Raw genomic sequence first — 27,924 nt, 5'->3', positions numbered from 1 at the left:
TTGCCTTCACCTTCTGAATCTAACAATGCTACCTCCTCACCTACCATTTGTGTGTGCAGGTCAATTATGAATCTTTTGTCTCCGCACTCCATTGATAGGGTATTTTGTTTCCAATCATGTTTTACTTTTGCTTGCACCAACCAAGTCCATCCCAGAATAGCATTATATCCTTTTCTTTTCAATGGAATGACCACAAAGTCCAATAAAAATGGTTGCATTCCAATAGTTACCGGTTGCGCCCTCAAGGTTCCCAACGATCTGATCCCGTGCTAGTTTTCCGTGAGCACCTGGAATGTAGGTGGCCACAACGTCGGCTTTCCCAACTTCTTCCAGGTATCCTAACACATTCACGCCGGACCCTCCATCGACAATTATGTCTGTCAGAACATGTCCCAAAATCCCCATCTCGACAACCGCCAAATGCCTTCCAGTTGTGAGTGCCAGCAACATTGGGTCTGTTGTCGTCACTTACCTACTGTCCCTTCCTGTGTCCTTCGTTGCTTTCGAAAACGGTGTATGATTCAGAATGGCCATCCGTAACTGGGGCATTGTGAGAAGGAGGTCACTTATCTTGACCGGTACCTCCGTTTGTAAGATCTGTCGTATGATGTTTTGTTCCACGTAGTTCCTTGCCAAGGTGCCGATGATGTCTTTTAACTGAGATGTCTCCGCGGATGATGCCTTCTCAATTTTCACCTATGCTTCCCCCAGTTTTCTTTTTCCTTCCGTCAGGTCCGGGCACACCTTCGCTTGCCCCCGTGTAATTGCCAGAACCTCCTCTTCATCTGTGCCGAGAGTGATCAAATTTACTCCAGACTTTGGGCACTTAGCATCTTCATGGTCGTCGGGTCCACACCATCTGCATAATAATTTCTGTGTGTTTGTCGTTGTACAATCCCGCGCAAAATGACCCCACAAATTACATGCTTGGCATTGAACGATCAGCCGTCCGTTTGCATCATACTGGGTTCAACTTCGGCTGCCATTATTATTGTTATTGTTCGCATTGTTGTTGTTATTTTGCCCTCTGCTATTATTCCTATACCCACCCGGAGTGGCACCATCAATGTTTGCATTGTCGTTCCCTCCTGACGTGGAAGCTGCTTGTGTAAGAAGCACCTGCGGAGATCCTCTAGTTTTCATGTTAAAGGGGCATTCCTTTGTCGAATGGCCCATGATCTGACAAATGTCGCAAAATTGGTTCTTTGGACAGGATTCTTTAGTATGACTGTCGATTTTACACTCTATGCACCACAGCTCACTGCTCTGTCTCCTTCTGCATATTTTTAAACTCCTTCATCATGCGGATCATGTCCTTTTGTAGGGCACGGACCTTCTTGCTACTGCCTTCATCGTCGCTGCTATCTTCTCCGACAGGCTCGTCATCATCAAAATCAAATGAGCTAATGTTCTTCTTCTTTGTTTTCTGCTCACTTTCGAGGTCCAATGCTCTGTTATAAGCTTTCGTGTATGAGGACGGCGACACAATTTTCATTTTCTTTCGCAACTTCGATCGTAGGCCTTCCACAAACCATCTTTTCTGAAGTCCGTCTGCTGGCTTACTTTCCATTTTATTTATCAAATCTTTTAATTTCCTGGCGTAAACACGGACGGTTTTGTTCTTCCCCTGCTTAGTATTGAAGATCTCTGCTACAATTTCATTATCACCCCGCAACAGTTTAAATTATGCCAGAAACTCCTTTTTAATGTTATCCCAATTGTTTAGCTTTTGTGGATCTGTATCAGTAAACCAATCAATTGCTACGCCTCGTAGAGTGGCCGAAAATTGCCTCATCCAATCATCTTCATTAGTTATCCCATTTGCCTTCCAGATCGTTTCACATGTTTTGCAATGTCGAATGGGATCGGCCGTACCATTGCCATTGAACTTCGGCAGTTTCTCTTTCGGTCCCACCATCATGATTGGTTTTTGTAAACAGGCGTTGCTCGGTCCTGCAACACTAGCACTCTTCACTCTCACACCGACAGTCTGTACTCCCACACCGGCAGACTACACTCCCACACCGACGGACTGGTCTCCCACACCAGTGGACTACACTCCCACACCGGCGAACTATTCTCCCACACCGGCAGACTGTTTTCCCACATCGTCAAACTCAACAGCTACAAACCTTGGTGAAGAAGGGTGTTCTGAAGTTGTCCCCTGCGGAAGTATATCCCGGACGAAGAGTTCACTCTACGCTTTTGCTCCGTCGGCACTCCGAGCCATGCGAGTCGATGCTCTTCCGTCTGGATTCTCTTCCCTCGGCGAACACAAATTCAAAAACTCCTCCCATGCTTCTTCCACGAATTCCACCCGCTACCGAGTTTCCTCCAACAAGTCTTCCGTGCTCTAGTTTCCGTCGGCAATCTTCTAGAATCTCCTTCAGCGTTCGGTTTGCTGTGCCAGAATTAAATTTTCTTGCGCAGTACGGATTCCATCTTTTCCCTTGACCTTATTTCGATCCTTGTTAAGCTGATTTGGCATTAATCTTAATTCCTCCCACCTTCCAGGTTCATAGGGCAATGGCGCCAAATGTTTACTGCATAAGTTAATTAAGAAATGCACACAGATAATGAACACGAACACAGACAGCAAAACTCCTTTTATTATATTCGCATATGCCAAACATTACATTATGCTTCATAAGATGAATGATGATTTAAAAAGATCCCAGACGGGATATAAATACTATCCGCCGAACATTTCCGAAGGAGTCCGTCAGCCACAAACATTATGTCTGCTACAAACTATTTACCTGTCGGCTACGAAAAAAAAACGTTCACATCAATTGCATAACAGCACCGAAGACAATAGCACAATAATACATATAAAAGATAAAATAGATACTCACACAGCTATTTCAGAATACATTGGAGAAGTCAATAATAGCTATTGTAGGATATATTGGAGAAGACACTTATCGAGACATACAGATCACAAAGGACGGGTATTATATATATCGCAGGGCATATACGGCATTAAGTTTGATAGTAGTATATTGTATCAAAGATAGTGATTCAACTAACATATAAAATCAGAACATATGTATCATCACATATTTCTATACAACAATGACTTGGTATTACAGTGATCATATATCCAGGAAAGGTCAACTCATTGTTGAATATTAAGGTTAATATATATATAACAAATCATATACAGGCAGAGACTATACTCATATATTTCAGATCAATCATAGATCAATATTGTCAAAATTGTATTCAGACCTTAATCATTTTTATAAGTGTAAACAGAGATTAATTGCTGTTTTTTCACCTTCAAGGTTGAAGGTGAACCAGGGTACGCACTGTGTATTTTGCGTTAACTAGTTTAAAAATCTGCATTCCTTTATAATCTGATCATAAAAATCAACAATTGGAACTTTTGATATTCCAAATTCTCCTAAAGCATATTGGCGGGAGTTGGATTATGTGGAAAGAGGAAACATTAAGGAGAGAAGAGATATCAAAATGCAGAGACAACTGACAAAGCATAGTCTGGTAGCTAAGGCAGAGAACTTGTAAATGTTTATGAGTTAGAAGAGATATCAAATTGCAGAGAGAACTGACAAGGCATATACAGGTAGTGAAGGCAGAGAAGCAGATTCAGAATAAACACAAAACTTATAAATGTTTCTGAGTTTCACTTATAAAACATTTGAATCTATCTCAGATGTCTGATGCAGGGCATCCATGTAGCACCACACTTAAATTTGAAAATTTAAATTTCCTCCATTTTTGTTAGAGACTGAATGAAGAAGCGTAAGTATAGTAAACAATAAGTGTTGTTCAGTAACGGGTGGGGGTGGGGAGGGGAGATTTTAATAATTTACTTCAGCTGCCTTCTGAAGGCTGCGTAGCGATTTAGGGGTGGTGCATTTTCTTTTTCAGACCGTTTTTCAGAAGAGTAGAGGTGGCAGTATTTTTGGGGAGAGTTTTTCTTTTGAAGAGTTTTGTTTTCTTAATATTTGAGTTTATTTTCTGGGAAGAGTTTGTGAAATAAGAGCTCAAGATTTGGTAAGAAGGCTTTTGAAAAGCCACTACGTGCTGATATAAATACCATTGTTGAAGGTCTGTGAGAATCCAAAATCAGATGGGGATGTTGTAAAATAAGCGAATAGACTCTATATTTTGTAATGCACATTCGCTTTGAGCTTCAATGATAATTTATGGAGTTGTATCAGTTTGGTGTTCATTTCATTTATCTTGATGTTATGCATTTCAGATTTGTATGTGTGTTTGGAGTGCTGGTTGTGGCAGGTCTGTGCGGGTAGCAGCTCTTTGCATCAAATTCACACTCCTATACAGCTTCACCACTTTTGATTTATAAGTAAAATTGCAGGAGATATTTACCAAAAACATTTATAGATTGCTCGAGAAATTTTTCTAACCATCTTTTGAAAGAAAGGCGAAATTATTTTGATCTCTACTCATTTAGATTTCAATGTACACGTCTGCTATCGTAACAATAGCAACTAAAATATGATCCACATTGACCAAGGCACTCGCAATGTAAACCGTCTAGATTTAAACCTATCTGTGTTTGCAAGTACTTCTTGATGAAAGGATTTTGGACATTATACGGCAACAAAAGCCATTCATTCATGATAATACCTTTTGTTTACTGTGGCGTAAACGATAAATGTTAAGGAAAAGAACATTAACGATCCAATCCGTTGCCATCTGGCTTTGCAGAGAAAATAAAACACAAAGGTGAAAAAATGTTTGTACAGCGAGTTGAAGGATTACATATGCAGTTGAAGGTACTAAGTAACCACAGATATTTGTTCTCTAAACCCAGATATATATGTTACAAAGCAATTGTCCATTTTTTCTACACAAACAAAGCATCATCAAGGATTACTTAAGTGTGATCACATACATTGTTGAAAACCTTCCACACAGTTTCCCCAAAAGCGTGATTATGCAAATAAAAAACATCATTGGAAGAGTTACAGGATACAACAGCAAGTTCCCCAAAAAACATCATTGAAAACAATATCCATGAAACAAAGAATACAAAGGCGAATCCTTAAAACGCGAATACTTATTCCCAACATAATCTCTCAGAAAATTCCTCGTATATCCACATTTTTCAAAACTAATGGATTCTTCTAGTATTCTTAGAACAGACATAGCTTAATTTCTTTGCACAAAACTTAAAATACAAGAATGCAAACCGATTTACGGGATAATCGAAGACAAACAATATTCCCAAATCCATAATTTCGTTCAGAAATACGAATTTCATCCCAAATACTCCGACGGAGTGCGTTTTTACATCAATAAAATCGCGAAATCACCTATAACTTGGAGAAAATACCTTGGATACCAGCGTCACTAAATATTTTATCGGAAAGCTCCGCCAAAATCGCATTAACAGTCAACAAAACCGCGGAAGAGCCGACAATGACAGCCAATACGAGGCCAGTGGTTCCCAAAACTCTCTGGACGGGCGGCCACTCAATCTGCCCCGTTTCCTCCAAAACGCCTCCCCAAAAATCGTTCATGAACGTCTTCTTCTTACTTGCTTGCATAGAAATCAAAACCCCGTCCTCCTTATCCTTCTCCTTCTCCTCCACCTTCTCTTCCCCTGCCTCCTCATCGCGAATGTTGGCATTGACCCATATATAGCGATGTTTTCTTTGAATAAACACCCGGGGAATTTTGAGGGACTGGGACGATTTTAGTGTTAAGGCAGAGGGCGAAAGGGCAGTAACGTGTGTAAAGGAGGTTGTAGAGCAGGCATGAGTTGCTCTGCACAGATTAAGCCCAAATCCATGCAACTCCATTCCAACCACGATAGAAAACTTTCTACTCCACAAAACTCTGCTGGAAGCCTTTACGCCAGGCCATCAGAGTCTCCAACAAAGATAATTATTTAGATCGATCAACTCAGCAGGTCGCTTGCAGCTCCATTTCTACTCCCACCTCAACTCAACAGCTCAATGTCGTAGAGTGTTACAATTGAATGGTCAAAAATTCATCTGTGCTAAAAATCCAGTCAAGCATAAATCTGTATTCTTACCGGTACTGATGCTTCAAAACGTACCAGCAAACGGCTTCATAGATCTTCGGTGAAGAGAAATTCTTAGTATAAAGTGTCTAGAATTGTGAGGTCAGGGGTATATCAGAGGATCCCCGTATGGATAGGCAGTTCATTCGCGATCGCTTTGAAACTTTATTTAGGTACTTTATTTTAAATTATATGGAAGATGATATAAATTGTAGACATGTTAAGGTACTTTATTATCAATTATATGAGAGATTATCTAGACAATAATGAGTGTGAACATGTTAATACTTTGTATATTGTTATTTTCCACTATTATGTGGAGAGTGTTTTATATGTTAAGTGGTGTTATGTATTGGGTATATAGAAAGTTTATTTATAAAAAAGTTTGTTTTTGTTTTTTTTATTTTTTCTTCTCTGATAATGTGTATAAATTAAAATATCTAGTAGGATAATTTATTCTTTATTATTCTAATGTACAAAAGTTATGCTTATTATTTTTATCATCAGATAATAAAGAGTGAAAAAAAAAAATTCAATGGCAGAGAGGAGAAGGAAACCAAGGTTTCAAGAGTTTGGGGGACGGCATCATTTGCAACAAGGAAGCGAGAGACTTGTAGGTTTTAGGTTTCCATGGCGACCACCCAAATCACAGCTGGATAAACATGAAGGACGTTGGGAGATTCAGAAAGAGGAGCATTGGCACACAGTGATGGTCCATACCACAGTAAGGATTTCACACCCTCTGAGTTCAAGAAATCGGGAGACGCAAGGAGATGGATCATAAAGGAGGTCAATAAGAGGTTGAATGCAATAACTAAGGACTCCCTAGAGATAGTAAACAATAAAGTGATCACTATTTGAATAGATTTGGAGGCGTGGAAATCCACAATATTTCTTTTAAGAGAAAGGGCTTTCTTCATGAAATGGGGAGAGGATGGCTAGCTTTGGCCAAGATGAAGCAATGGATTTCAGACACCTAGGGATCGCAAACAACATCAAGAACCTGACTGATGGCTTCTTTTTAATCACAATGGCATCCAAAGTGGAGAAAACTAGGGTTATGTTCAACGGTCCCTTTCTGATGGATGGAGTGGGCTTCTTTATTAAAGACTGAGTACCCAACTTCAACCCTAAGCAAGCAAAGGTGGAGGAAGTGCTAATTTGGATCTAGCTGTACAACATTCTGCACAAGTATTGGAATAAGGATACTTTTAAAATGATAGGGGTTAGCCTAGGTTCATTCATTAAAGTGAACAAAGCTATTGAATAGAAAGATTTTAGTCAATATGCTAGGATCTGTATTATGTGGAAACCGCATCCCCTGCTTCCTCATGCTATTGAGATCAGATTAGCTAAGAGTTATTAGTGGCAAGAGATTGAAATTGAGGAAGCTATCAATCGATGTAAACTTTGTAAGATTTGGGGTCACGTAGAGGAAGAATGCAACATCAACAAAAAAGACAAGGAACTGGTGGAGGAAAGGACTATGGAGTTAAGAACAAGTCCCTCGGGGATAGTAGGGGAGGAACCTGACCGAGTTGAAGTGGAAATTGAGCTCCCGTTGGATCACAAAATAGATACTAAAATGGCTTGCCCTTTGGTAATGGAAGGTACAATCAACAAGGAAATGTTGGATCCAAGTTTAACGAGTACGGTAAAATTTTCTTTGGGAGGGCAAAAGGTTGTAGGGAGCATGTTCTGAAGGCAGCACAAGAGGACTCTTCAAAGCTTGTGGAGGCTAAGATGGCAGAAATTGAAGAAACGATTAATCAGGAAGGAGAGAAAGGGAATGTTATGAGTGCTTTACACAAACATTCAAAGGACCTAAAGACATCAAAGGTGAGGGATGGGATCAACCCACTATTTTCACCCACAAAAAGGGGAGTTATATATCTTGGAGGAATCCCAAAAATTGAAGAGTGGTTAGTAGATGGAGATTCGATGGAAGAGGAAGGACTAGGGAATGTAGAACCATGAAAAATTTCACAAACAAAATCATGCAAGGCCAATAAGCAGTCAAGAGGGTCACAAAAGAAAAAAGGGAGGAAAAACAACTTGGAATTATTAGCAGATGCAAGTAATATGCAAGGTCAAACCCGCTTGAGATCCGGGAGGGACATTCTCTCTCTTGGGAGACTATGAAATTCCTAACGTAGAATGTTAGGGGCTGCAATGCTCCTAACAAAAGACATTTGATCAAGTGATCCCTTAATCAAGCAAAAGCAGATATAATATGCATTCAGGAAACTAAGATGGAAGTAGAGGAGGTGGCAAAGGTTTTTGGAGTTAGACATAAATGGTCGTGGTTTCTCATTGAGGGGATTCAAACCTCGGGAGGTTTGGGTATACTTTGGAATCCAAGGCTTCTAAAGGGAGATCCCTAGTGAAGGATAGATTTTGGAAAGCTTTTAGGTTCTCTTCTCAAACTATAAACTTATCAGGAGTTTTGATCAATGTGTATGGGCCTATTAAGACGGAAGATGAAAAGGTTGTTTGGTGGGAGATTTCGTCTTTTTGTGCCTCTCTAGGACATGAGTTTAGAATAATTGTAGGAGATTTTAATGTCACTCTAACAACAGTAAACAAAAGGGTTGGGGCTTGCTTTCTAGGTTCTGTATAGGGAGACTTTCGTCTCTTTGTACGGAATAATACACTTTCAGAAGTACCTACTAAAGGCAAACATTTCACAAGGGCAAACAAAAGAAAGGGCTTCTCTCACACTGCTGAAAGATTAGATAGAATCTTCCTGTTAGGAGAATGGTAGAAGGTACCAGTTGCCTTTAAAGGAAGAATTTTGGAATTATCAGGCTCTGACCATTATCTTGTCTCAATGGTGGTACAGAATGACAGCATACCGATTAGATGCCCTTTTAAATTTGAATTAATGTGGTTCAGAGAGGAAGCTTTCATGGATAAAATGTGATACTGGTGAGCCAATGCCTCGCCTATTGAAGATAATGCGACATTTAAGTTTTTCTCAAAACTCAAACATCTAAAGGCTATGCTTAAGGAGTGGAACAAGAACCATTTTGGAAATATCTTCCAAAAAAGGGCAAGAATTGAAATTGATTTGGTAGCCTTAAATAATAAAGTTTTAAGTGCAGGGATGGATGATGTTGATTATAGTACGGAGCAAGATCTACTGGGTGTGTACCAAGAAGTCTTAAAAAGAGTGGAAATCTTCTTTAAGCAAAAATCAAGGGAGAATTGGCTTAAAGTTGGAGATAGAAACTCAAAAAAAATCATAGTTTGATGAAGACTAGATGAAGTGTAAATAGAATTATATCCATTGAGAATTAGCAGGGAGTTCTCTTGGAGGATATGAACAGCATTAACAAGGAGGCTATGGACTTTAATGAAGATCTGTGGAAAGAGGATTAGGTGGACGGGGATGGGGCACAAAAGAGAATTCTAAGTGGTATCCCTAATTTAATTTCTATAGAAGATAACAAAATGTTAATGGAACCAATTAAAATGAATGAATTGAAAGTTGCAATTTTTGGATTAGGATGTAATGTCCCCATTTTAGCAGTTGACCAAGTGTGTGCGCGTTAGCCTTGTTCTACATGGTCCCGAGGGCTAACGAAGGGTTTAATGGGATCTTGGAGTGTTTTGGCCTAGTCATTTTCAGTTTGGGCCAAAACGAAGTTGATTTACTTAGTTTCAGGCATACTTACTATTTTTAGTAAGTCGGCAGGACACAGTGCAGGTCAATTTTGGTGATTGGACTTGATACTCCTCGGTGAGAGCTTTCCGATGAGCTATCACTCGCATTATTCGGAGTCCAATTGCTAATACATTTTAATGCCTGAAGTTTTATTAAAGTAACGTCTAATTTAATTGTAAAATATTAAAGTGTTACTTTAATATATATTTTATGGTGATGTGTACCCAAGGGAGACATAAGGGGTATTTTAATATATGTTTTATATTACACATCTTTTATCCCACATTGCCCATATGAGTTGAGGGGACCCGTGGGAATAGAATAAAAGGAAGCATTTGTGGCTTCATTAGACAGGTTGAATATGAGAAGAAATTGGTGTGTGAGTTGCAGCTTTGTTTTCGGCATTTGAGGACGTCTATCCTCTCTTGTAACATTCTATACGTCATTCCCTTAGGGTTTGGCCTTTGGAATTCTTTCTTATTGGCTTCATTATCAGGCAGTTTAGTTGCATTTCCGGCTACAGGCAGATTTGATATTTTGCTCATATCTTCTTCACTACTTGTCCGACGCTTATGCCGCTTGGAGGGAATGGTATTATGAAGGTAGTGGACTGATTGGAGGACAAAGTATTGTAGCAGCAAGTTCGTAAGCATGGGCTGGAGTATTATGACAATATTGCTGAAGTAATTAGTGAGTTGATAAATCTGCTATGTATTTGATTTTATGAATTCTGAAAATAACATTTTATTAGCAGCAGTTCATTTCCACTTTGCATATCATTGTAGTTGCTTTCTTGTTTATGTTGTATGATACCAATTCCATGCACGAAACACAACAAACAATAAATGTTTGATTTCAGGAATTATAAGGGGTTTAAAACATTAAACGGAGAAATAAGAAGTTGAATGCAAACTGTTTGACATAATTCCTTTCAGCAATTTGGTTTAGTTTTTTGGGACATCCAGGGGTGCCCACTACAGTGGTATCAGAGCTATAAGTCCTGCCATCCTGTGGAGGTCTTATAGGGAATTTGGAACAGCCGGATAGAGGGAAAAAGTAAGTAAAAAAAACACAGGCTAAGCATTTATGTTTGAGCATGCGACAGGGGTCTTATAATTTCCGCGATACCAGAGCAAGACAAAATAGGATTTCAGACTTGCAAAGCAAACAGTCTAGTACATCCGTGCAGGGGGACATTGAATTCAACCATACAGACACAGAGGAGATATTCTGTGATCAGGACAATAATATGGGTGATCGAGATGACAGGAATATAGGATTAGGCGGAGGCAGAAATGCTGGTCCAGATCAAGGGGAGGTATTGTTCCGACAGTTACTGGATACATTAGAGCAGGGGCAGCATATGCAACAAGAGCAGAATAGGCGAATGGACATGATGTTGCAGCTCATGGCTAGACAGATGGGTGTCAATATTAATCCAGGTGATGCCAACAACAGAAACAATAACAACGAGGGAAACAATAACAACGGGGGAAACAATAACCATGAAGGCCAAGGCAACAACAATGGTCCTGAGAATAACATTAATGGTAATAATGGACACGGCAACAATGGGAATGAGGCTGATAACTTTAGACACGTTGCACGCCCAGCACGAACTGTGAGCTCGAGACCTCTTCTACCCACTTTTCCACCCAGAGATCCGGTTCATCCAGCAAACGAACCGCAGATTACCGAGTTACAGGATCAGTTCAGGAGGGACTGGGAGGCTAGTGGACCAGAGTTTCAGGCGGATATTTCTCTTAGAGATTATATGGACTTGAGGATGAGACACATGCCTAAAGCAGGAGGGAGGAATCAAAACTTTGAGCTGAGGAAGAAAGTTGGAAAACTTTCTTTACCTTATTATGATGCTTCAGGAAAGATGACTGCACGAGCTTGGGTGCAGAAGGTAGATACATACTTGCAGCTTAATCCTATGCCTGAGGAGGAGGCTATCAAGTATGCAGCTATGCACTTGGATGGCGTTGCACATGAATGGTGGCATCATGGCATGGTGACTTTGGGGCATGCTTCTTCACCAAAATTGATTTGCGGTCCGGATACCATCAGATCAGGATGAGAGCAAAGGACATTGAGAAAACAGCCTTCCGATGTCACTATGGCCACTTTGAGTTCATGGTTATGCCATTTGGTCTAACCAATGCACCTGCTACATTTCAAAGTTGTATGAACCAGGTATTCAGGAAGCAGCTGAGGAGATTTGTCTTGATCTTCTTTGATGACATCTTGGTCTTCAGTAAGACCTGGGAGGAGCACTTACATCATCTGGAGGAGGTGTTGTCTATTCTGGAGAGAGAGTCATTGTATGCCAAGGAATCTAAATGTGAGTTTGGCATGACTGAGCTCCTTTACCTGGGGCATATCATTAGTGCAGATGGCATTTGGGTTGATCCCGAAAAGATTAGAGCTATTGTAGAGTGGCCTACTCCCACAAACCTTACATAGCTTAAGGGATTCTTTGGTTTATGTGGTTTTTATAGAAGGTTTGTTAAGGGATTCTCACAGATTGCTACACCCTTGACAGATCTTACCAGGAAAGGAGCCTTCGTGTGGACAGGGGCAGCACAGAGGTGTTTTGAGCATTTCAAGCAGGTAATGTCTTCATGTCCAGTTCTAGCTCTACCGAATTTCACAAAGCCTTTTGAGCTTCATTGTGATGCATCAGGTGATGGGATTGGAGCAGTATTGATGCAGGAGAAGCATCCCATTGCATTCGAGAGTAGGAAGCTCCGAGGAGTTGAGAAAAGTTATTCTGTCTATGACCGGGAGATGTTGGCCATAATGCATGCATTGGCCAAATTTCGATCATATTTGGTAGGTGGACGTTTTGTGATCAAGACTGATCACAACAATATTAAATACTTCATGAGCCAGCGTGATCTTAATGACCGGCAACAAAAATGGGTGACTAAATTGCAGGCTTATGACTTTGACACAGAGTTTGTCAAAGGTAAGAAAAATGTGGTGGTTGATGCCTTATCTCGGAGACCTCACTTATGTGCTCTGGCAGAGATTTCAGGAGATTGGAGAGATCGGATTATAGCAAAGTATGTCGGAGATGCTTGGGCTTCTGGATTGATTTCAGGTACCATACAGGATGATCGCTATGAGGTGATAGATGGATTGATCAGAGTTCAGGACAGGGTTTATTTGATTCCGTCATCACATTTGAGAGAGGCGATATTGAAGGCATTTCATGATGCACCCACAGCAGGACATCTGGGGGTCTTCAAGACCTACAGGCAGATCCGAGAGCGGTTTTCATGGAAAGGGCTCAAGGATGATGTTCAGAGGTATGTCAGAGAGTGTATGGTTTGTCAACAGAATAAGGGAGAACACACATTTCCTGCAGGTTTATTACAGCCCTTGCCTATTCCTGATAGGAAATGGGAAAGTATTTCGATGGACTTCATCACTGGTTTACCACGAGTGCAGGGAAGGGATTGCATCTATGTGGTGGTGGACCGCTTGACGAAGTTTGCTCACTTCTTTGCTATTCCGTCCACTTACACAGCAGCACAGGTGGCAGATCTTTTCTTTAAAGAGATATTCAGGTTACATGGGCTGCCCAGATTCATTGTCAGCGACCGGGATAGTAAGTTTATGAGTGTTTTTTGGCAAGAGTTGTTTAGGTTGTGTGGTACAGATCTTACACCTAGCACTAGTTATCATCCGCAAACAGATGGGCAAACAGAGATTGTGAATAAATGGGCGGAAGGATATTTGAGGAACTATGTAACTACACAACAAAAGGCTTGGATCAGATGGTTGCATATGGGAGAGTATTGTTATAACACCACTTATCATATGTCCATCAAGATGACTCCTTTCATGGCACTCTATGGTTATGAAGCACCTAGCTTCATGGATTTAGTTTTGGGGGACAGTAGAGTGCCCAAAGTCAAAAACTTATTGCAGGATAGTCAGGACATCCTGAAAGTGCTCAAAGAGAATATACAACAGGCCCAGAATCAACAGAAATTGTATGCTGATCAGCACCGAATAGAGCGTAGCTTCGAGGTAGGGGATATGGTTTACTTGAGGCTACAACCATATAGACAGTCATCGCTCAAGAAGAGCGGAGCTGAAAAGTTGAAACCTAGATTTTATGGTCCCTACAGGGTGATTCGCAAAGTGGGCAAAGTCGCCTATGAGCTTGAGCTTCCAGAGGGCAATCGAGTGCACAATGTGTTTCATGTGTCTAGGCTTAAGAAAGCCATTGGTCAGAGTGTAGTGCCTTCTGCAGATTTACCCCCTTTGGATGAGGAGGGGAAGCTTGTGTTAGTACCTGAGGCTATTGTGGGTACCAGAGAGAGGAAGCTTAGAAACAGGATAGTGAAGGAGTATTTGGTCAAATGGAAAGACCTGCCGGAGGAAGATTCTACATGGGAGAGTGAGCAGGTTATTCAGCAGGCTGGACTGAGGTTGCTTGAGGACAAGCAATTTCAAGGGGGGCGGACTGTAATGTCCCCATTTTAGCAGTTGACCAAGTGTGTGCGTGTTAGCCTTGTTCTACATGGTCCCGAGGGCTAACAAAGGGTTTAATGGGATCTTGGAGTGTTTTGGCCTAGTCATTTCCAGTTTGGGCCAAAACGAAGTTGATTTACTTAGTTTCAGGCATACTTACTATTTTTAGTAAGTCGGCAGGACACAGTGTAGGTCAATTTTGGTGATTGGACTCGATACTCCTTGGTGAGAGCTTTCCGATGAGCTATCACTCGCATTATTCGGAGTCCGATTGCTAATACATTTTAATGCCTGAAGTTTTATTAAAGTAACGTCTAATTTAATTGTAAAATATTAAAGTGTTACTTTAATATATATTTTATGGTGATGTGTACCCAAGGGAGACATAAGGGGTATTTTAATATATGTTTTATATTACACATCTTTTATCCCACATTGCCCATATGAGTTGAGGGGACCCGTGGGAATAGAACAAAAGGAAGCATTTGTGGCTTCATTAGACAGGTTGAATATGAGAAGAAATTGGTGTGTGAGTTGCAGCTTTGTTTTCGGCATTTGAGGACGTCTATCCTCTCTTGTAACATTCTAGACGTCATTCCCTTAGGGTTTGGCCTTTGGAATTCTTTCTTATTGGCTTCATTATCAGGCAGTTTAGTTGCATTTCCGGCTACAGGCAGATTTGATATTTTGCTCATATCTTCTTCACTACTTGTCCGACGCTTATGCCGCTTGGAGGGAATGGTATTATGAAGGTAGTGGACTGATTGGAGGACAAAGTATTGTAGCAGCAAGTTCGTAAGCATGGGCTGGAGTATTATGACAATATTGCTGAAGTAATTAGTGAGTTGATAAATCTGCTATGTATTTGATTTTATGAATTTTGAAAATAACATTTTATTAGCAGCAGTTCATTTCCACTTTGCATATCATTGTAGTTGCTTTCTTGTTTATGTTGTATGATACCAATTCCATGCACGAAACACAACAAACAATAAATGTTTGATTTTCGGAATTATAAGGGGTTTAAAACATTAAACGGAGAAATAAGAAGTTGAATGCAAACTGTTTGACATAATTCCTTTCAGCAATTTGGTTTAGTTTTTTGGGACATCCAGGGGTGCCCACTACATAGGAGGGGAGAAGGCTCCAAGTCTAGATGGTTTCTAGGCTTTTTTTATCAAAAAATTTGGGTGTGGTTGAAGGATGAATTGTTGGAAGTGGTGGAGGAATCAAGAAGTGCGGATTTCATGTTGCAAGATTTCAATAATATGTTAATTTCCCTCATTCCTAAGAAATCACATCCATCCAGGTATGAAGAATTCTGGCCTATTTTGCTTTGCAATACAATTTATAAAATTATTACAAAAATTGCTGCAAATAGGTTAAAAAAGTTGTTATCTATTCTATTATCTCCCTTGAACAAATTTGTTTCACCCTGAATAGGAGCATTGTGGACGGTATCATAGTTGCCCATGAGGCAATACATACAACAAATAAATGTAAGGACATAAAGATGATGCTCAAATTGAACATTAGGAAAGCCTGTGACAAGGTCGATAGGGGCTTTCTTATGAAAGTGTTAAGGAGGTTTGTAGATGGCTATAGTGGATAAAGAGTGTGATCTCAGATTTCAAAGCTTTAGTGCTAGTGAATGGAAGCCCACAATGTTCTTTCAAGACTGGCAGAGGAATTTGTTAGGGAGATTTGTTATCGCCCTTCATGTTTATCATCCTTGCAAAAGCCTTGGGCAGATCTATCACAATGAAAAGAGTTCAAGGATTGTGGAAAGGCATTTTGATTACCCAAGAACTAGAGGCAACCACCCATTCCCAGCTTATTGATGACACTTGTTTCTTTGGGGTTGCATACATTGCAGAGGCTAATTGTATGCAACAAGTTTTAAATGAATACAACATGGCTTCAAGGCAATCAATAAATTGGGAGAAATCAAAAATATACTTTTTCAACACTAAAGTGGGATCACAAAGGGCAATTGCAAAACTTCTTGGAGTCAAAATTGGCACATTACTAGGAAGATTTTTAGGTATGCCTCTATTTGGTGGGGTAGGTATAGGTCACATTTGGGACCAACTAACTAAAGAATGTAGAAAGAAGATGGAAAGCTGGAAGGGACAAGGGTTAACTTTGGCAGGAAGAATTGCAATGCTAAGAGTAGTAATTTTAGCCTTATCGATATACTCAATGGCCTACTTTAAAATCCCTAAGAAAATTATTTCTTCAATTGCGCAAAGTATGAGAAAATTCCTTTGGAATGGGGCTAAGGAAGGTGAAAGGGTTCCCCTGATGGCATGGTCAAAAGTTTGCAGACCAAAAGGGTGGAGGTACAGGGCTTAGGGACTGGTCCCTCCTTAATTTCACTCTCAGAGCTAAATTAGTATGGCAGATTTATAATGCAGGTAATCAAAGATGCATAAAGCTTCTTAGAGCTAAATATCTTGATAGCATGGGAGATAATTGTATTTTTATAGTGGAAGATCCCCCAAGAGGTTTGGTTGTGTGGAATTTTTTGATGGAGTGTAGATGTTTAATTATAGACCACTTAACATGGAAAATCGAGGATGGGAGGCAGGTAGATTTTTGGAAGGATTCATGGGATGGGGGTCCTCAACTTGACAAATCGGGAGTCTCAGAGCAGTTGATAGATATTACTAGGCAACAATGGGGACATAAAGTTGAAAACATCATTGAGATTCTAGCAAATGGTAAAGGGTCACAAGGAAAATGGAAAGAGGTTTCTATATTAAATTTGAATCCAACAGATGAACTTAGCTTGCAACAGATTTTAATGGAAAGAATGTTGACTCTTTCTGGAAATAGGGACCAGTTGATTTGGAGTAGCTCAAAGAGTAGCAAATACACAATCAAATTAGGATATTAGATCATCAAAGGGAATCAAAACCACATATCATGGGAACAAAATCTATGCTGGGATAGTGCATACCTTCCCAAGGCAGGAGCATTCAAATGGCTGGCAGGAAACGGAAAGATCCTCTCAAATGGGCTTCCAAGGTCCATTTCGATGTCCTCTGTGTAAAAGTGAGGAAGAAACTATAGACTATCTTCTTCTCCATTACAACTTTGTGCAGAAGGCTTGGGATATAGTAAAATCCAAATTAGGGTGGACAAGTCCAATATCATCCACCTTACAAGGATGATTGGAAGCATGGCCAGAAAAGAAGAACAAACAAGTGTTCAAGTCAGCATGGAGAGTCATTCCATCCATAACCTTGTGGGAACTATGGACGCAGAGGAATAGGAGGATCTTCCAGGAGAAGGAAGAAGCATGGCTGAGGTTTGGGAAGAGGCTTGAAAGGGTGATTACAAAGATAATATCCTCTATGGTGTCAACACACAATACCCAAAATTTAGTTTTCACTAGACATGATGCTCACTTATAATCTAGCTTCCCACTTATTAAGTTTTGGCTAGTTCATGGGTGTTTTGGGGTTAATCCAATCTTGACAAGGGAGTAGGCATCATGGATACCTCTAGAGGAGGGATGGATTAAAATTAATTTTGATGGGGCCGCAAGGGGCAACCCAAGTGTATCAGGGTGTGGATGTATGGCAAGAGATCATAAAGGCAATATCATTGCATTTACAACCAAAAGATTGCCTGATGGAACAAATAATATTGTTGAATGTTTAGCTGCCAAGGAAGCTTTGGAATTAGGAGTAAAAATTGGAGGTCAACTTATACATTTAGAAGATGATTCAGAAATCATCATCAATGGCATCAAGAAAAGAAAGATGGAAGCATGGCATTTGGATCAAAGCATACGATGAATCAAGGAGTTACTGCTAGATTTGAGGACTTTAAAGTTTCTCACTGTTATAGGGAAGTGGATAAAGTGGTAGATCGTCTAGACAACTTAGGTGTCAATTCAACATTGGGTCCTCAATATGTAATTTGTGAGGACTTCTGCCACCCTGGAGAGTAAATTAAGAAAGGAAATTATCTATGACTATTAGAGTAAATATCCCACTCATGGTACTACATTTTGATGTATGAAACATTATGATTTAGACTCATGAGGACATTGACCACCCTAGGGTAAGAAGAATTGATCATGATACCAAAGCATCCCTCATGCATGGAAAAGAAGTGTTTAGTTGGCTTTGGTACATTTTCTAGAGTTTCCAAAGAGTTTTGAGGGTGTTAAAATTAAGCAAAAGTTAAGGAAAGGTCATTGTTTTTCATAGAGACCAAAAATGTAGGAAAATTTTGCTCTTGGCTCTGACTCGCAAATTCAGACTTATGAAGGTTAGGTTTCTCTACAATGACTGAAACACATTTTTCGTTATTAAGGATCCAAGCTTTATGAAGGGTGTTCAATAACTTTTTGAGCCAAAGTACTTGGATACTTTTTGGAAGAGGTGGTCCAATCTAGACGTGGCCTCTCTATTTGTGGCACTTACTTTGTTGGTGGGGGGATCAAAAGATGAAGTTTGAAGGGTGGTAGCTGCAAGCATTGATAGGCAATGGCTTTTGGGACTCGACGAAATCATTGAATGAGCATTTTTGGTGGTGGGAATTGAAATGGGCACTGGATCTTGGCGATTGATAGGTGAAGGGGATTCCTCTATCCAACTATTGGTTGTTTGGTCATCTTCAAACCTGTAGGGAGTGCATATCCCAAAAGTTGTCGAGGGATGGAAATTGATCCTGGATTACATGGTCAAGAATATTTGGGAGCCGAAGGAGGAGGGGCGCGATTTTATGAAGGTGATGATGAGGAAAAGCACTTTGGCCCCTAAACAAAAACTCTGCCATCAGATTGTGAAGAAATCTCAATTGAAAGAAGGGGTATCAACTACAGAGGGGATGTGGGTTGATGCTTCTTTGCTACTAGAGGAGGGAAAAGGCAAGGGCAAGCATCATAGGATGGGGCAGAGACTCTCAATGGAGGATGATCATGCTACCTCAATATTTACTCGGGAGGAAACAACCAATTGGTTCAAGGTGTAGCTAACGATGGAGGTGGTGGCACTGCTTTTTGGGTTAAAGTTTGGTTAATGTGTGGGTGGATGTTTGTACTTTTAGAGTGTTAATACTCTCTTTTTTGTTATATTTACCTAATGGTATATGTAGGGGGAAGGGTGGTTGTAAATGCAAGGCTTGGTGCCATACCAATATAATGTATTATCTTTTGCAGTATTAATACAAAACAATATTACTAATCAAAAAAAAATTATGATTATTTTTTACAAAAAGAAAGAATATTTCAAACATGATTTGGTTTTTAAGGATACTTGATTAATGTTAATCTCCATTCATTTTATTATACATGCTTAGATGAGGAAAATCTCAAGAAAAACACACATATTCAAACTCTAAATAGCCACCCAGGACAAAGTTTTTTGATATGAAAAAATACATACTTTTCCTTCTAAAATCCTCACCCAATTGTTCAGAAGCAAAACACAAGTTTTCAATGCATAAAGTTGGACTTTCTAATAAGAAAAACATGATTTTCACTTCAAAATTGTCACTTTTCCTTTATATGCATTAAAAGTGATTTTGAGAGGCAAAAACACATGCTTTTGGGTTCTAAACAGTCACCATTGTGTTGTTTAAGTGAAAACATATGACAAAATACATAATAACAAGCTTTTTTGAAGTAAAAACACATGCTTTTCATTTAAAGTAATCAAATGTTCACAATCCATTAGAGATGTATTTGAATTTTTCTAGAATTTGATTGTGTAGGAATTTGTAACATCAACTTTTCAAATCACACACAGTGATCCATAATTTTTCTATTCTCTTACACTCCCTTCATCCTAAGGATGGATCACTCTATGTGATATGAAATGTTGATGTTAAAAAATTATTACACATGTTTTTTATGTTAAAATCACCACCCTTGTGTTATTATGCATAATGGCAAGCTTTTCAATGGTAAACACATGTGTTTTTAGGTTGAAAATTCCCACTATAAAGTCTTTAAGTGATAGGATCAACCTAGTTCTTCAAGTAATCAAGGCCTTTACACCTCTATTAGGGTCTCACAAGACTTCAAAATCACTCCAAGTCTTCCCTCAAGTGCTCACAAGATCATTCTCTCTTTCTACTCAACTAGGTGTATTAGATAACTAGGAGTGGGATGACTCAGTGATCCTCGAGCCCTTTTAAACACTTCACCACACTTATAACAACTTAAACTTATCAGTAATTCCACTTGGTTAACACAATAAACTTGGTAAATTATGCAATAAACAGATTTCAACTTTATATACAGAGTATCAACTTCATTAATCGAATTACAAAAATAATGACAATTTTACCATGTATATAGAAAATAACATGTAAAACATTCACGTACACACATTAACACAAGTATTATTAATGTGGACACTTGATTAGGGTAAAAACCAATTGGAAAAAGTGAGTTCAGTTAAGAGCCAACCTATTAAAGGTTACAAGCACACTTGTTAGGTGTGAACCTGTTAGGGGATTTTCACCGAAGATCATCTAGACCTTTTCACCCTTCATTGAGTGGCTCTCTAAAGGACTTCAAACATTCAATGGAATGTCACCTTACAAAATGATTTACAAAAAAAGAGTGTTAAGTCCACTCAGTTAAGAGATTATATGCTACAATGGTTAGAGAGTAACAATGAATGATCTGATAAATATGCAAATCACTTTGTTTGTTTAGATCTCCATTCTGCTTGTATCTTTGCTCACTAACTGGCCATCATATCAACTCTTCACTCCACTTCAACTTTTCTCTACATCTTCTCAGTTTCAACTCCTCTAGTAACTTTGCCACCAACTTGACTAGCAAATGGACTAGTAGTGTTTTCCTTCTTGTCTCTTCCTTATATAGACAATTTTTTTCCACTTCAACTCATTAATTAGGATTCTCATGAATTTCTCTCATCCACATGATCATAAAACAACTTAGATTCATTGAATCTAGCACTAAGTAAACCATTTTTTGAATATTTCCAGTTGTATTTCCACCTTGGAACTTAAACTTTTCTTGGATCTCAAAATACATATCAAATCTTCACCATCAGATCTTGCATTAATTATTTTAGCCATTGAACTTGCTAACTAACTTCATCCTTATCTTGGAATCTTCTAGAATAGTTTGGATCTTTGCTTAATGTCATCCTTTACATGATCTTCAACAAATTGTTCTTATCTTACCAAACTTTGTTCTTCCTTCATTGAACATCCCAAAAACTCAATGAATATTGTACTCAATTAACACTAAACTTGTTTAATTAACTCTTTTGCTTAATCAATATTGTTCTTTACTTAACCTTCATATTTCTCTTCATTTACTGACCACCTTTTCTAGCTCAGCTCATTGCAACTCACTACTTACTTATCTTTTCACCTTCTAACTTCATTCCTTTCTTTACTGATCAAAACAACTTGCATGTACATCATCATAACACTTCATGAAATTATGTAAAATAATTGAGTCAACATCATAATGTAATAGACCAATCCATCATTTTCCCAATTAATTTCACATAATTAACATCACTTATGCATCTCAACCTATATCTTTAACTTCCACTTCTCCATTCAATACCACATCCTTCAGATGATTGAAACTTACATGAATTACTATTGTCAATTAGCTTGATATCAATGACAACATAATAATTAATCTAACTCTTCTACATATAACTCATAGCTCAGTTCTAACCTTGTATCCAATAATTTTCTCTTTTCTTTCATCAACATCAATTGTGTCCAATATGATGATCTATCAAGCATACAAGACCTTAAATACTCTTGATTCCCTTTGCTTCTTCAAACTATGATCAACCTCCAAGAAAAATGTGGAACCTTGCAAGGGTGAGGAGGTTTTGAAATCCACCATGATACATTTTGACTATACCAAGAACTCTTGTTCTTATCGATCTCACAAAACTAGCTTTTTAGGCCTAGTAGCCTTTTGTGTCTAATTAGGCCTTTGATCCTAGTTTTAATGCTTTCTTTCAAATTTCAACTTAAGGACATGGCAAACTGATCTCAATTCTAGATACCAATTTTGGATCCCTAAGATATTTAGTAGATATCATACCCCCATGTAGTTGTACAACATATATTCATAAATTAAGGGTTTGATCAACAGACATTGTTCAACTTCCTCAAATCTATGACAAATGGATTCATAGAAACTTCTAACTGAGAGTACATCATCTTTATACTCTTATTGTAATCTTCCCATTTTTAGTAGGTTCTTGTAGTTGGCTTGGTCAATTCATCATTACAACCCTTCTAAGTTGGCAGTGGGATTTTAGGGTCTTAGTTGGGTTGTTATAGGCTTTCCAGCAGCCTATGGCATGTTTTGACCTTGTTTGAGGGACTTAATATTTGTAGCATCAATTATTGGTTTCAATGAGCTTAATTGAGGTAGAGGATTTGAGTGATTCTCTTAGTTTTTATTTTAGGCTTCTAGTTTGGGCTCCAAGAATATTGGAGGGAGCGTCTATTTATAGTAAGTCACCCGTCAAGTTCATTCATCATCTTTCTTCATCAAGATCACTCTAGTGTTATCAAATTTCAATTTTGATGCTTCTTCACTTATTTTTGCAAGATGGGTGAACTATTATTATTATTATTCATCTAAATATATTGAGGTTGTTTATTTTGTTGGTGTTGTATGTTGACCACCTTAGTATCATAGCTCGTTGGAACTAGGTTGAAAAGTTTTAAATTGTGAGCACAAGAAACAGTGGCATTGTGTATCAAAATATTAAGTTATGGTGGAAAAAGTGATTTTTGGGAGCCAAAAGTAATTAATAATTATTATATTATATTATATAACACTTTATTATATTTTAATGTTGTGGTGAGGAAGTTTCTTAAGTGAAGTTGCATTTGGGAAACTCGTGCCATTTGGACATTATAAATATGGGCTCATTTGATGAGAAAAGCATCTCATTGAATTTTTATTTTATTTTGTTGTCTTGGTGACATATTCTAAAGTTTTGATTTTCTGTGCCCTTGCTGAAGTATATGGGTTTGGAATCTACAACTGAGGTATTGTAGATTTAATTTTGAGAATTATTCTTAGTTTGCTTTACAAATTGTGTTGAGGTATACAATTTGTTAAATTTCCCTACTATGGCATATGATTGCTAAGGATAAATTTTATTGTTGGAGACTATACTGAAAATTGTGAGGAAGTTCATTGAAGTTATTACACCAACTTGTGTCTGCATTTAAGAGGTCTGATCTAGGTGTTGATATAAGATTGTTTTGAAGTGAAGAACCTATAATGGAACAATCATTATTTTTTCAATGATGTCAAACCTGCTACCTGCTGGTGAGACAATTGCTTTTTGATCTGAAAGCTATCATTTAGTTGATTGATGAAGAGGATTTGAAAAGAGGAGATAACAATAGCACCTAGAGAAAGGTTGAGTTATTTAGTATGTAAAAGAAGTACTAAGACCAAGTAAGACATTGATACTATAGTGTATTGTTTATCTACTTAAAGTCTAAAATGAAAGATTACTCAAGTTAAGACTGGAAAAAGATCAAGTGAGAAAAATGTTTGCTAAGCCTTGTCAAGCAGCTAGTGCAAGCCAAGCAGAAAATCAATGGAAGCCAAGTGAAAATCAAGAGAGATGAGAAAATATGAAATACAATTCAAGCCAAGTGATAATAAGTATATGTCGAGTAAAATTTAGTTGGTGTTGAGCATAGTAAACTTTAATGTTGGCTGAGTGAAGGAACAATATAGATGTTGAGTGACAACATATTGATGTCAAGTGCTAGTAAATGTATTTAATCAAATATTTGATGAATTTGAGTTGACTATTTTATTTTCCTGAATTATGTGAAGCATGTGGAAGATAACTATGATGAGTTGGTGGCACAAAATTCAAGGTAAACTATTTTGAGGTGAATTCAAGAAAGATTGTAGAAGAAGTTTCTTGAGGAACAAAATGAAAAAGTGGGTAGATTCATTGTATCCTACCTAATCCTATCTAACCCTAAAATGGATGATTGTGGTTAAGTGGCAAAAGATCTTAATTCTCTATTTATAGAGTTAACTGGTCAGGAGTAAAGGTTGTGGAGTCTAGGGTACTGCTTCATTCAGTGGCCAAACAAAAGTGACTGTAATTGGCATACAAAGAAAGAATGCTTAAGAGTATGAATGCTTGAAGGGTGGACAAGTTGTTAGAGGTTAAGTGTGTGAAATGTCAAGTAGGATGGAGGACTAAAACAAAGATCTATAATCTACAAGTGATTTGTAATTTGTTATCAGATCAAGCCTTATTGTTACTTTCTAATCATTGTAGTAGTTTAGGGTAAATCGTTTGGATTAAGGTTGACCTAACAATCAATTTAAATCCTTTAACCAAGTGACATTCTAATGGAATGGTCTAAAGTCCTCTAACAAGGCTCACTCCTAACATGGTGATTGAAATCCTTTAACCAAGTCACATTTAATAGTGTGTATTGTAACCTTTAATAGGGTTGGCCTTTCATAGGGCATCACTTCAGAAGAGTGAGAATTAGTACCATGTTACTGGTGGTTTTTCCCAAATTGGGTTTCCATACAAAATCCATCTGTCAAATGTGATATTGAATATGTTATGTTTCATATCTACATTTCTGCAAAGTTGTTTTGACCTAGGACAATAACCTATAATGTTTAAGTATTGTATGATCTAATGGATGCATGCATGATAAAGTTTTATGGATATGGGTCTACAAAGCATTGAAATTTTATTTGTACATTTGGACCTTGGAAAACTGATTCACCCACCCTCTCAGTTATTCTAAAGAATTCCAACACTAGGCATTTAAGGTTGTTGTATTCATCCTAGGAGGCAAAATTTTGGTTCTAAAGACATCTCCAACTTGTTCCTAGGTGGACACATCATTCATAGATGGTTGGGCATATTTATCGAAGGCTTGCAATATATATTATTGGGGCTACTGTATATTCACATTGGACTACAAATTAAAAGTCAAAGCTAGTCTATATTTCCAGCTTCTTGGCATTTTAATATATTATTGTTGTTATTGTTTGTTTGAAACATTGTTGGTAAAGAATTAAAGCTAGAGCAAATCCTTTGTCTTTCATAATTATATAATTGCATAGTTCGTAGGGCATAATTATGAATTAATGTTGGCATTCATACAAACTTCTTAGTATTAGATTGATCTAAAATTGTAAGTTCCCAATTGCATTCTCTAGTGTGATTTTGAAATTTAGATTATCAAATTTGCAACAATAATAGTAAAGGTTGCCAAATGTTTGACAAAATGTTTGAGTATTGATTAGAAAAGGTAAATTGATGATTGTTAAGGATATAGCCAATTGGGGTTATTATAGTGCTCCAACTTTGTGACTCATTAGTTTGAGTGAATCATTCAACCCTTACAAGTACAAAGCATTTTAGAGTGATATCCTCCTAGTCGGGTAACAAGATGACTTACTTAGGAAATCACTTTAAAAATAGTAAACTCAATTTTCCAAACTCTAATAAAAGACATGTTATAGTACACCTTCCTTACTTTCAATCTTCCAAGAGTCATATAGATTCAACAGTGGAGAATCAAATGGGAAGCATTTCTTCCAAGCTCCTAGTTTAGTCCAAAAACTAGCAAAGAGCTTTTTTATTTAACATGCCAAAAATATTGAACTATCAACACCACTATAAACAAAGGAAGAAAAAATATAAACTAACTAATTACATGTGATATTTGAGTATTTCAATCTATTATTTACAAGATGCTTCAATTATGATGGAATTTTGTAGTAATGTCTAGTTTCTTTACATTCAAATTGGCCAACTAAGGTATCCAACCTTGTATATAACATGGAGAGGCCTTAAATACATTATTGGTGATTGTTCCAACTGATTCTAGGATGCCCATAACTAATTTACACAAAGTTTTCATACAAGTTGTCAATGTTGCACTTGACAACCTTTGCAACTTTTTACATTGCGACTTACCTCTTGCTTCCTCATAATCAAAGAGATTTAAATAGAGATTTTATGGTATAATCAACATGTTTAAGATCCAAATAGGTCCTTCTAACACCTAGATCCAAATTTCATATACCTAGTCCAATTCGGCCTACTTGGCAACATTTTGCCCACATTGTGTCTTGCCTGGCCAAACTTGACATTACTATAAACTTGACTCACTGACCACAACACAAACTCATTCACACACAGTTTAGACTTTTCAACTAGCCTCTATTATAATTTTGACCCATCATAGTGTTGTGAATTATTATTCAATTTTATGTTGTCTTTGATGTTACACAAAATGTCAAGCCTTTACTGAGAAATTAGTGATAGTCAAGCTGACTTGAGCATCAAAGGAAATTTCCTGTGTATGTCAAGCATTCAGTGATAACCAAGTTCAGAGACAATATTGACTAAGCTCAGTGGCTTCAGGAAGCAGATCTTGTATTGATCGAGTTCACTTGGTTACTAAGGAAAGTTAGCATAAAGTTAGTATTGACCAAGTTGGGTCAATTAATGAAGGAATTATCAATGTTGATTGAGTACCCAATTTTGTTTTAGCTGTCTGTCAGCATATTGAGTCAGATAAATTTATTGGTTAATACAAGCTGACTTAAGGGTTAATATTTGATTGATTAAAAGAGTATTTAAGCCAACTTGACAAGGTGAATCATATATATGAAAAGTCTAGTTGATGACTGAAGTATGGAATTGAGGAAGATGAATTAAGGAAGCAAATTTGAAGGATATGTGTAAAGGGTAGAGTATCCAAGTTGACTGAGCTGCCAAGAAAAATTTGATCAAGGAGGATCAAGTAATCAAGCCAAAACTAAGATCTGAATTAGCAAATTCAATTACATCAGCAATTAGGTTGAGTCATTATTACTCTCTAATAATTGTAGTAGTGATTCAAATCTCCTAATAGAGTTAGCCTAACAGTTATTCAAAAAATCATCTTAAAAGGTGACATTTCTAGATTGAAGTGTCTAAAGACCTCTAACAAGGCCACTCCTAATAGGATAAATTAAATCCTCTAACAGGGTCACACCTAATCGTGTGTTTTGTAACCTTTAATAGGGTTGGCTCCTAACAGGGCTCACTTTAGAAGAGTGAAAAATAGTAACTAGTTACAATTGGTGGTTTTCCCAAATTGAGTTTCCATGTTAAAATCTTGGTGTCTCTTGTGTTCATGTTATTTCCTTTATGTTTTGCAACGAAGTTAACAAAGTCTAATCACATTAAAATCTTAAGATCTCTGTGCTATGTTGGTGAAAAGATATAAAGATATAACCTTAAATGCCTAGTGTTGGAATTCTTTAAACGTAATGTTTGTCATTTCAAAGTATTTGGAAGAAAATGTTATATCTTGAAAGAAATAAGGGAAATAAAATTTGATGTGAAAAGTGATGAAGGCATATTATTAGGATACTACAACAAGAGCAAAGTATATAAATGTCTAAATCTTACTACTCAAAATCATAGAAAGTGCACATGTGAAAATTGATGAGTTTGCAAAAAAGAGTGGAGAACAAAGTAGAAAAGATCTTGAAAACTACACAAACTTTGTCTACTTTGAACATGATACTATACTTGAAATTCAGGCAAATGAAATTTGAAATCAACAGCCTTCACCACCAAGTCCCCTAAATCTCAAGTTCAACTCGAATTGTAGCTAGTGCAACCCAAGTCATATTCTAAAGGACCCAAGTCAAAGTTAGAAGAACCTAGGTTTCAACAAGTGGAAACTGAATCACAGTCAG

General features: G+C 37.8%; 1 protein-coding gene across 1 annotated transcript; it reads right to left on the bottom strand.

Moving 5' to 3' along the window:
- Window positions 1-5,032: 5,032 nt before the first annotated feature.
- Window positions 5,033-6,190, bottom strand: LOC149564584 (uncharacterized). The gene has a single exon (XM_089818141.1). It carries the CDS (start codon window positions 5,793-5,795, stop codon window positions 5,307-5,309), a length of 489 nt encoding a protein of 162 aa, XP_089674267.1. The 5' UTR covers window positions 5,796-6,190; the 3' UTR covers window positions 5,033-5,306.
- Window positions 6,191-27,924: the final 21,734 nt, after the last annotated feature.

This window comes from Cupressus sempervirens, chromosome 3, assembly GCF_028749045.1.
Source record: "Cupressus sempervirens isolate cs-2001-9-10 chromosome 3, ASM2874904v1, whole genome shotgun sequence".
Taxonomy (NCBI): Eukaryota; Viridiplantae; Streptophyta; class Pinopsida; order Cupressales; family Cupressaceae; genus Cupressus; species Cupressus sempervirens.
This window is presented reverse-complemented; position numbering and strand designations above follow the sequence as displayed.

What these genes read in the sequence shown, in the direction of transcription:
- LOC149564584 (XM_089818141.1), bottom strand. Translation starts at nt 5,795, where the DNA reads ATGGAGTTGCATGGATTTGGGCTTAATCTGTGCAGAGCAACTCATGCC.